Source organism: Triticum dicoccoides, chromosome 7A (genome assembly GCF_002162155.2).
Source record: "Triticum dicoccoides isolate Atlit2015 ecotype Zavitan chromosome 7A, WEW_v2.0, whole genome shotgun sequence".
Taxonomy (NCBI): Eukaryota; Viridiplantae; Streptophyta; class Magnoliopsida; order Poales; family Poaceae; genus Triticum; species Triticum dicoccoides.
In genome coordinates, this window is record NC_041392.1 from 676,594,508 (window position 1) to 676,606,136 (window position 11,629).

The following is an 11,629-nucleotide window of genomic DNA, read 5'->3' on the forward strand; positions in this document are numbered from 1 at the left end:
AGGATGGGTGTGCGCGCGTGGGAGATCGCGATCGCCGCGCCGTCGCCTGTCTTGCCAGAAAACGGTTCGGGCTACAGTGTACATGACCTAAATTATCGATAAATGTGTGGGTACATGAGGCTGTCTGTTGGTTAGAAGGGGATGTTGTGATATTTTTTTTATTAAACCCAGCTCAAAGTTTTTCCATTAAACCCAGTCAACTACCCACCTCCCACTCCGTTTTCCTCCCGTCAAGACCAGTCGCCGCAGTCTTCTTCTCCCTCATTGCGCCGGCCTCCACCCCCGTACCCCACTCCCAGGGCCCTTCCTCGCCACCGCACTCCACCAGACATGGCTGGTGCGGTTCGTCGGAGCCCAAATCCGCCCCCCGGAGCACGGATCTATCCGCATTGATCCTCTCCGCGAACGCCGGGAGATCAATCGATCGACCCCGCGCACGCTGGGAGGCTACCCGTATTCCAGTCCAGTGGCGCGGTGAGTTACCTCCCCCCGGTCTGCTCGTCGCCTCCACTCCGCCGCGCTCTCAAGTGTAACCCTGTATTATCAGTACTCCTAACGAGGATCCCACGCAGGATACTTCGACATTTCAGGATCTGACTCAAAAGAAGAAACTTTAATTTCCCCTGTATTCCCCATCCGGCCTTCGCCATGGAAAATGCCTGCGAGGACATCACCAATGTCGTGCGCTCGGTGAAGCTGCTTAGGATTGACGGCTACTGCACCACCGAAACAATGGGCCATGGGGATTGCATCAGATCCAGTTGGAACGTTGGTGGGTACGAGTGGGAGATCTGCATTTACCCTGCCATGAGAGATACAGATGGCACTCGGTGCGTGGCAGCCAAGCTTGTGTTTCTCAGTGACACCTGCCCGTCCATTGTGAGGGCCAACCTCAGCTGCCGTTTGGTTGATCTCACAGGCGCCCGTGTACCATTAGGGGGGAGCGTGTCATGGATATTCAACCGCCCATGGACATTCTGCTATCTTGTAAAGTGCTCTCCTGTCGCCCTAGAAAATATCTCGCCTCCTGTTCGTCTCATATCAACAGGCAAGCTACCATTATCTGGTTTTCTCCGAAATGATTCTTTTACTGTGGAATGCACCATCACCGTGCTTAAGGAGGATTTGCCAGCACTGGCAGCCCCAGCTAAAGAAGTCTCTGGGTCTGGGTCATCACCTAGCTTGCAAGACCACCTCGCTGAACTCCTGCGCAGTGGAATGGAAGCGGATGTCACATTTCTTGTGTCCGGCAAGTCTTTCGCTGCGCACAAGCTCATTCTCGCTGCAAGGTCCCCTGCACCGATGGCGGAGTTCTGTGGGGACATGAAGGAGACGAGCTCTCGGTGTGTGGAGAACAAGGACATGAAAGCGGAGGTATTCGAGCCGTTGCTTTACTTCATCTACACTGACTCTGTGCTGGAATTCAATCTTCAGCATGAGAGAGTGACGATGCTAGCTCAGCATCTGCTAGCAGCTGCCGACAGGTATGGATTGGACAGGCTCAAGCAGATCTGCGAAGGCAAGCTCTCTGATGGCATTAGTGTCGACACGGCAGCGACAACTCTGGCTTTAGCCGAGCAGCACTACTGTCCACAGCTCAAGGTTAAGTGTGTCGACTTCATTGTTAGTACTCCTGCAATCCTTGATGTTGTGTTGGCGACGGACGGATATAAGCATTTGGAGGCAAGCTGTCCTATGGTGTTGCCTGAGCTTCTCAAGTCTGCACGGGGCAGAAAGAATTGAAAGGCAACCAGGTAGGAGTGCTAGCGAGGTCCAAGATTTTATCATGCCCGTAGTCTCTGTTTACGGTTGCCATGCATGTGTGGTCTTGTGGAAACCTGGGTCTGTATTCGCCTAAAATGGAAACTTAGTGTCCATCTATATATGTTATGAGCAACTTAATGCTTGCATTTCCTCTCCAGTTTGATCTAATTTAGTGCTAAATGGTCCAAAATTTGGTATCTTTCTTCTTCTGTGCTTGTTAATATTTGCACAAGCTGATACATATGTGTGCCAGGTTGGTAAAAATATGCTGTTTCAGTTATGTTAAGGGTAGGATGATTCAGAGTGTGCAGATATGATTTGCTCAGTTGCAGGCTGCAGCCACACCATTCTGTTGTTTGTTTTACCTTGCAGTATTGGTGTATGCTGGGAGTTATGTTGATGACATTGTCACATCATATTTCAGAACAGCGTCAGGAAACTAAGTACCATGTGATTGTCCTAGTTACAAAGGGGCTTTCTGTGTTAATAGACCAAGAGCCAACACCACAACCAGCCTGCTGATATGTCTGATTTGTGCAATTGTACGCTGTCCACAGTATCCTGCCAGAATTTAGGCATATATTTTTTTTTTGAAAAGGAGGATGACCCCCGGCCTCTCTGCATCTAGGCGATGCATGCAACACATGGTTGGATTATCTTGTATCATAGGGCACCAGGATTCTAGGCAAATTATGTGTTTCTTTTGACTCCTTGTACATGTGTTTGATGATCTCTCATCCTGATAAGGTTTATCTAGGCGAAGCCTTGACCCAGACTGCTCTGTTTCCAATATAAAGCAAAGCCCACAGGAAGACATACCAAGGATTCTTGAAGGACAAAAACGTTACAAGTAATCCACAAATTTATCTTCGATACCAAAAGGAGTATTCTATTGATTCTTTGTAGAAGTACCAACCTAATACAGTATTATACGTTAGACAACCATAGAAGAGTTCAGGACCCGGTCTCCGCACCTAAGAGCATCTTCAGCCGTTTGCCCCCCAACGCGCCCGGCCAAGGGCTTTTGGCGTTTGCGCCGGCGGTTTTTTTGGCCCGGGGGCGATCGAGTTTCCAGCCGTGCCCCTAGGTTTCAGCCCCCAAGCGCATCAAAATTCAAAGTTCACTTTCCCGCTCCAAAAAACAATACAGTTCGGCGATCGAACATAGCCAAAGTCCAGCGATCAAAAGGGTAGGGACAACAGACATGGAGCTCATCAAAACGACAGGCTCCTCTGTCGCAGGGTTGGCCGAGGTTGGCGTCGGCGTGGGCACTACTTCAGTGCTCGGGCTCGGTGTCGGTGTAGGCACAACTTCAGTGCTCGGGCTCGACGTCAGTGTTGACGTAGTCGTGGGCATAGGGGCGGTGGTTGCCACTAATTCCGACATCTGGTTCAAGATGAAGCCGCGCTCCGCCAGGTACCACGTCTTCACCTGCTCATCCAGCGTCGACATGTCTGCCCCCATCAAGAACGCCAGGTCGGTGTTCCTCTTCTTCGCGACGACGTTGGTCCTAAGAAGGTCGAGCTTGACGTCCTGCTTCGTCATCAACGCCGACCACCTCGCATCGGTTTCTCCTCACTCTTGGCGGCGTTGCTCCTGGCGTCGGTGATGCACTGCTCGATCGACGATTGTAGCCGTTCGGCAGTGGGTGCCGCGTCCCTCGCCGCCTTGGCTCTTTTGTTGCCATCAGGGCGCCCTTCTGCCGGCGCCGAGGCAGGCGCTTCCGGGTTGTAGGCATCCTTGGCCTTGGCGAGAGCGAGCCGACACTCCGTCCATTTCTCGCATGACTCGATCCTAGTGAACACATGAAGGAACTTGAATTCTTGGTCGTTGTTGTCCTGGCGAAGCCTGTTGAACATCCGAACCATCTGCACAGCCGAAGAACAAGTGTTGGCGAAGTACACAGCAAAGAACTGTGCCAGCGACAGATGGCCATACCTAAACCTCAACATTGGCACCGCTTTCCGGGCGAGCCGCGACCTCCTCTTGAATCCCATGCCGCTTGTTGCAGGCCGCCTGGATGGTCGCCCAATGGTTAGCCATGGCCTTCTCGCCGCGATCCATGTAAATGTTGGCGAAGTCGGGGTCGACCAACTTGCGCTCGTCGAACGTCGTCTCGATCCTTCTCCAGTATGTGTTGGCGTTCTGATTCGAGCCGGTGATCAGGTCGATGCTGACGGTCTTCAATGCTTCGGCGAGGCACTCGTCTTCCTTGGACGTCCACTTGATGCGAGGCTCACCCGTCCTGGCATTGGCCGCCCGCTTCTTCTTTCTCCCTTTGGGCGTCGGCTCCAGCTCCGCTGGTTCTTCCTCCTCCACCTCCTCGGCGTCGTCGAGCTCGTCCTCCATGTCGACGGTGGTGTCCAGCGTTTCGTCTTGCGTGCGGAACCTGGGGCACGAAGCGGCGATGGCTGAGCCGCTCGTAATGATCTCGCCATGTCGGCATCGGTGCTGCTGAATTGTGGCGCCGAGCCATGTGCGAAGGGTAGGGCGCCACGACGCAGAGGCGGCGCATGCGAGTCTGAGTAATTCGGCGACAAGTAGCTGTACTGGGTGTTGAGGCACCACTAGGAAAAGGCCTACTAATGGCGCACCAGTTTTGCCTACTAATGGCGCATCATTGGTGCGCCATTAGTAGCACGCCACTAGTAATTTTTACTAATAGCGCATCACTGGTGCGCCATTAGTATCTGGTATACTAATGGCGCACCATCCAGTGCGCCATTAGTATATAACACCATGCGCCATTAGTGTGCCTCGCAGGGGCCATATTTAACCATGTGCTTTGGCACACTAACGGCGCACTGCGGATAGATGCGCCATTAGTATACTTGGCATACTAATGATGCACTCTGTCTTGATGCGCCATTAGTATCCTTTGGCATACTAATGGCGCACTCTGTCTTGATGCGCCATTAGTATCCTTTGGCATACTAATGGCGCACCTTGTGGTGATGCGCCATTAGTATGAATATTTGGTTTATTTTTTACTTTTCTAATTTTTGCACAGGTTACAAAATATATTATTTGACATAATATAGACAGTAGCACACAGCAACAGCAGATTCATCGAATACAATAGAAGATTAGTCTCCGAATACAATTCATCATATTAGTCTCCGAATTCAAAAGACCGAACAAAGATAAAACATTATAAGTCTCGAGACCGCGAGTATCGAGTTTGTCTTCACATTACAAGTCGATATCAATCATCTAAACTACCATCACATAAAAGAGAGCTGCGGTCATCACAATGAGCATCATCGCGATCAAACTAGTCTTCATCCGGTTCCTCCAACGCTCCCTCCTCTCTCCCGCTAGATAGCGGGCGTATCTAGATTCGGCCTCCGCCCTAGTGGTGTACCCTTTGTAACTGTTACCGCTGAAACGGTGAACCTGTCTCCGACACTCCTCCCAATCGTCGTAGACTCCGAGAACCTTACCCTTGTACACGACATACGATGACATCTCTATGCACAAGCCAAACAACAGACAATACATACATAAGCAATATATAAGTATGCAACAAAAGGATCGGAAGAGAAAAGCAAGACATTAATAGCACGATTCATGGTCCTACTAATAAATAGCATAGATTACATCTAAGTTGAACGACTGTCCAAACCAAAGAGACATACAATTCATTAAAGTTTAATTACAACATGAGCCAATCAATGTTTCAGAACTACACATCACTACTTTCGACTCGACTCATGGACAGGAGCGTGGATGAAGCCGCCGTCTGTCGTGATGGTCATGAAATCGCGGGCGTTGTCAGCCTGCATTTGTAGCATTCCGTCTATCTCAATGTTGGACGGTTGATATCTGAGGAAGAAATGCCCCGAGGTATGAAGGACATCTTGATGGATGATGTTCGCAAACTCCGACTGCATGCGAAAGAATTCTTGTCTGATGTACGCGTCCTGGATTGCTGACAAGCTCGCGGCCCAATCTTTGAGATTATTTGGTAGCAGAAGGTGATGATGGTCCCTTACGATCGCCCGCATGTGATGGAGGGCGTAGTAGGCATCCTTCTGACCGCCAGGCGGCTGCTTGACGCAGCAGAACATCGTATTGTGGGCGAACACGTGCTTGCCGTACCTGCAAACTGCCCTGATGAAGGTGCCTCCAGATTTGGCATAGCCAGGGAGAACATCATCAAGAACTTTCTTGATATTTGTGTAGTCTATCTTGGAGTTATGGTTCAGGTCGAAATACGTGGCCATGGAATATTTCGGGCTTAAGAGGATGAGTGTGCAATGTGTGTCACTGCACAGAACACGGAATGTTAGAAAAAAAAGAACGATCGAAATCTAAGAAATCATATGTTACGGGGCGGTTAAGGGATGACTTACTCGGGAAAGTAAGGCACAAGGAAGTTATCCTTTTCTGGGTTTGCCAGAATGACGTCTTCGAGGTGTGAACTCGGGACTTGGCGGTCCCCAGCGTTGCTCAATGGGGTCGACGATCACGATGTCCGGGGTCTTGTCTCTAATGATCCGCATCTCCATACTCAGCGAAAACAGCCGAATGAAGGTGTAGTGCAGCGGATGAAGGTTGAACATAGCAAAGATGTCATCAAACCGCAGGACGATTGTACCCCCGATGGCGCCATCCACAAAGCCCTTGCCCTCTGGCACCTTGGCCATGAAAACTGGGTATGCCACATCATTCTCTCTAAGACGCCACTTCTCAAAAGAAAGAACACTGTCGTCCAGACTCCGCATAGCACCGGTTGCAGCACTGAGCATATTTGTCGGTAGCATCGCCCTACCCGCCACATGCACCCTCCTTGAGATATCCTTAGGTGAAGGTGTCCCGTCCTGAGCACGGATCATACTCGGTGTCGGCTGGCTCGCACCGGCGGCCTTTTTAGTCGGCCGTTTCCGGCCCTTCTTCTTGATCTGCTGTAATGGGACCGAGTTCTGCTCACAGACCGCCTTCTTGAGCGTGTTGGGGCTGATAATATTTGGCACCTCCGCTATCTGAGGCTCGGTGAAGGCGGCATCTGGAGGCGTCTCCTGAGAACTGAACGCCAGACGACGCCTGTTGCAATTGGGTTTCTCCGCCCTACCAGCTAGATCGCGGTCGTCTTGTTTGCGTTCTTGAGAAGGAGGCCCGCAGAACTCGTCACCGTACCCATGTTCGGCAAAGTACTTATCGATGTTGGTAAATGGACCATCGTCGTTGTCGTCGTCGTCCGGATCCTGTGCCATATGCATGTCCGGATCCTATGCCATAGGGATGTCCGACATGTCCGGTAGCGTTGCGGCGTTCTTGCCATGGCTTGGCGCCGGCACGATTGGCGGTCTTGTCTGTGGGGTGGTGTCCCCCGCCCCCAAATGAATCTGGCTCTTCGGCCAAAGTAGGGGCCAGCTTACGCAGGCGCTGAGGGTCATCTCATCTTCTTCGTCGGCCCCAGCGGGTCGAATCGGAGGTAACAGCTCGTCGCAGCCTGGCAGCACCCGGACCACTTCAACCCTATACATTGTGGGTGGCATCGGATTACCGTGGAACACGGGGTTACCCGGTTGAACGATTCTGCCCTTGGCAACATCGACCAACTCGCCGCCCACGAAGTGTAGGAGAGTGCATGGAACGTTGGCGGCGCCCTGCGAAAACATGTAGGGCATCAGGGATGCCTAGTCAAAGGCAAGGAGATGAAGTCCTCGGCCGAGAGGCTTAGTTACCATGATGCCGTCGAGCTCAGCTAATGTTGAGGCACCGCCAACGGCGGGCGTGCAACTGACGGAGGGGCCGCTTGCTGGCGAGGTGCCGGCCGGCGTACACCCGGGTGCATTAAGCTCCAATGCCGGCTTTGAAGACACCAATACCGCCGCCGCCGGAGACACCAATGGCGCCGCCACCGTAGACACCAATGGCGCCGCCTCCGGAGACACCAATGGCGCCGCCTGCACATTGTGTGAGTTGCTGGCCGTGAAGCTGGGAATCGGGGGCGGCCCCTGTTGGCCACCCGCAATCCACACCGTTATCCCATGAATCAAGGTAGGCATAATGCCGATAAGCGTCGATCCCAGTTGTTGTTGCACTTGCTCTTGGACCATCTCCGGAATCCGCGCCACTTGCGCCTTGAGTGCTTCAACCTCGCGCGACTAGCTTTCCGAGCTGGTCTTTTTCTCCTTTCGCCCACCAGCGCCATAGTATGACGACCATTTTGTGGACAAGCCTTTGCTGGCCACACGACCAGCTGACGTCGGCTTATTGAGCTTATCCCTGTTTTTCATTACGTTCAATGCCCTATTCAAAGGGGTGTCGAAAGGGGAGCTCTGAGACGACCCCGCGCTACTGCTATCTTTGTCCTGCGGAAGGAACGTGAACCATTTAGAAATATTGGGGATTAATTAGAATGCAACCATATGGAGCTAATTACGCGGGGGTGTATTCCTTACCAGAACAAGCTCAAGCTCCTTGGTCTTCGGATCCATGGTAAGCTCCTTTGTTACCGGGTCCTCCTTGTATCAGGCCCTGAGAAAGTTCCTGGTCTGCTTGTCACTGTATTTCTCGAAGCGGGGCGGTAGGCCTTGCTCGGCATACTCCGCGTCCTCCTTGTCCCATATAGGCTCCGCCACTCTGTAACCGCCGGGACCGAGTTGGTGGACCCCTATGTTCAACTGCCGCATTTCTTTCCCCCACTGACTTGATTCAGAGGTTGTGGGGCTCTCGCACTTGATCTTGAACTCCTTGTAGTCATCTTCGCTCATCAAAGGATATTTCGCCTTGATCTTCTCATAACTATCACCTTTGTCAATCATTGCCTTCACCGTGCTTTTCCAAGTAGACAGGGCCGTGCTCATCATCGTGAGGGCGGCACCGTTCACTTTATTACCCGAGAGGCGTGTGTTTGCGAACTCAGCGGGGAACTTGTATCGTTCGTGCAACTTCGTGAAGAGGAGGCTGTGCAAATTCCCTCGGTCCTTATGCCTTAGGTTCTCGGTGTTGATCGAGGCGGTGCTCCGGAGAATGCACCCGAGATGAATCGAGTACCCCTTGACTATGTGTTTGGGCGCCGTCGGATGCCCGTCAGAGTTCACTTCAGTAAATTCCTCCCTGACGGTGCCGAGCACGTTCGGGCGCCGGTCCTTCCGTTGCCTCTTCGGTTGGCTGCCATCTGTGCGTGCGCCGCCATCATCGGTGGTGGCATCCGCGGCGCCATCATCAGTGGTGTCATCCCCGACACCACTAGGGGTTGTGTAGTCAGGATCGTTGTCTTCCGTGGCGTCCTCATAGCGGTGAGGTTCTTCCTCCAACTCCTGGGACAGCTTCCAGAATTGCTTGCCACCCGAACCGCCGGCCTCATCGTTGTGGGCCATGTTTCGCTCTAAATAGGAAAAAAGTTTGGTCAAAAAGTTGGTTATTGTCAAGGAACAAGATCATGGTCTCATCATTTAGGGTTTGTCGACACCGAGGCATCCTAAAAGCTAAGCTTTTATCATTTAGGGTTTGTCGACGCCGAGGCACCCTAAAAGCCTAAGCGTACATCATTTAGGTTCTCATCGACACCGAGGCACCCTAAAAGCCAAGGTTTCATCATTTAGGGTTTGTCGACGCCGAGGCACCCTAAATGCTAAGTTTTCATCATTTAGGGTTTATCGATGCCGAGGCACCCTAGGTTGGGCCTAATCACTTGGCACTAATCAGTTGGCTCTATTGCCACCTATGTTGGGTTTATCATCTAGGGTTTATCGATGCTGAGGAGAATTTCTAAGTTGGGCCTAATCACTTGGCTCTATTGCCACCTATGGTTTAATGCAGCAAGAATAAAGGGGTAGTTGATCCTACTTAATTAAGTACTAAGATACCCCGGCCCATGCATTAGTAGCAAGTACCTCATATGTCCGATTTTTAGCAAAGTCATGCTAAAATTCACGGAAAATTTCAGCATGACCTTTGCTGAAAATAGGACATATGGAGTACCCGAATTTGCCAGAACGAAAGTTAATCGACATTCCGGCAAACTTAAGGGCCTCTCGAGGTACCTGCAAAATCATCATGACACGAAGGGCCTCTCAAGGGCCTCAAGCAACAGCGGCGTCTCCCAGGACCCCATTTTTTTGCTAAATTTCTTTGAGCAACAATCAGAGCAGAAAATTCAGCACCACAATGTGCCTCTACTTTCATATGGATGAAAAGGCCACAGACCATATGGTCCTCTTCTTGCGTATGGACAAAAATCAGCTCAACTTATGTGAGCTTCCATTACAGATCTAATAGGTCACCCAACAAAAATTATAAGTCCTCACACCATATATACTTTATCACATTATAAGTCCTCACACCATCAACTATGAAAAAATCTGAGAGTATAAGTCTGGTTACATTCACCCAAGTCCAAACGTAAAATTCTGTCCAACATAGTACATCCCGCTTTGATAATTTCATAGGATTTAATATACCGAACGAAACCTGACAAGTGATATGTGTTTTAAGTATCTATAGAACTAACTAGCAGCAGGTGTGCAATGACAAAATTCTGGAGTTATGCTATGCAATCTACAATGTAGTCTAAGGGGAACTAACTAGCAGCAGCTCATCTAGAACACATGTGAGTACTTCAATGGAAATAGAAACATCAGGAAGAAAAGAAGGAACATTGTCCCACAGTAGCAACAGTAGGTGTTCAATTAGTCAAGCAGCAGGAACACACAAGCAAAGCATGTGTTCATTTAGTGAAGCAGTTGGTGTGACTGTACAAATTACTCTACTGATACATGATACATGTGTCATGTGCATTGATCACTATAGCCTTGTTCTCTGACCAAACATCTTCATCTCACTACATGGACAACGCAATGTACCGTTATGTCCACTCACAGACCAAAAAATTGCAACCAATAACGAACAAATGCCTAACAGTTCCATGGAGCTACTGGATTAAGTGAGAGCTATATGCGGTTTTTTTAAAACAAGTGAGAACTCCTACATGCTTGCCAGGCCATGAAAAAAATGAGTGATGTTTCCATAATTATTTCTTAGAGCGAATACAGTATGTTCTCCAAAACTCAGCAAACAATATGCAGATCATTCTTAGTGTCTCTTGCTTTTCTGATAGCCAAATAGCCACTAATAATATGCCATTGGGATCATCATCGCTTCAAATCATTTGTCTGGAAACAAAGGAATGTATAAACTGAATTTGCAGAATAATAAAGACAGATATGAGTTGCTAGCTGTTATGAGGCACCAGATATGTCTTTGCTTGCTGCAGTTGTGGTTCTGTGTCATTGATGTCCTAGGAGTTTTCTCAAATTTTACTAGCTCAAGTGTGATGCTATTTCCTGTTTACTTATGTGTGCCACAGTTACTTTGTTACATAATTACCCTTTCATAAACTAAGCAATTAACATGAGCACATAGTTACATACTAGTATGTTTCACACAAAAGCAAACAAATCTCCTGGAATGTGTCATGAAATTGAGTTTTAACCAACTGCCATATATAATTTTGCTATTAAGCACAGATCATTTTTGTTCAGGTTTCTTTTCCAGAAGAAGTATAAATCTGCTCCTAAACAAACAAGGCCGACCCTGTGGCGACTTGGATAACAGCTAGCTACACTGACAGAGAGGAAGACGAAATCAAAGGGGGGAGGGGAACCGGTGCAGCTCACCGAGAGGAAGATGATGGCGAGCTCATGCGGGGCCGGGGTTGACGAGGTGACGCAGATCAACGGTGAGGCTGCGATGGTCGGAGGTGGAAGAAGATCTCGATCCGCACTGCAGATGACGTAGATGACGTAGAATAACACTACAGAGCTCCTGGACTCCTTGGTGGGGTGCGGGGACGACGGTGGTCGCGGGGACGATGCGGTGACGGGGACGACCTAGTCAGGTGAAGCAGCGCGAG

At 50.1% G+C, this 11,629-nt stretch overlaps 1 protein-coding gene and 1 pseudogene across 2 annotated transcripts; one reads left to right on the plus strand and one right to left on the minus strand.

Moving 5' to 3' along the window:
* Positions 1-232: 232 nt before the first annotated feature.
* On the plus strand, positions 233-5,307 carry LOC119329490 (BTB/POZ and MATH domain-containing protein 2-like). 2 transcript variants are annotated; one of them, XR_005159575.1, is made up of 3 exons: positions 233-474; positions 573-1,842; positions 5,297-5,307. XR_005159575.1 is itself a non-coding variant. In XM_037602545.1 (2 exons), exon 2 carries the CDS (start codon positions 649-651, stop codon positions 1,741-1,743), a length of 1,095 nt encoding a protein of 364 aa, XP_037458442.1. In that variant the 5' UTR covers positions 233-474; positions 573-648; the 3' UTR covers positions 1,744-1,910. The 2 variants fall into 2 exon arrangements, 1 of the variants encoding a protein (XP_037458442.1); XM_037602545.1 differs by lacking the exon at positions 5,297-5,307 and having other exon boundaries at positions 573-1,910.
* Positions 2,751-11,629, minus strand: part of LOC119333865 — a 14,616-nt pseudogene continuing 5,737 nt past the window's right edge.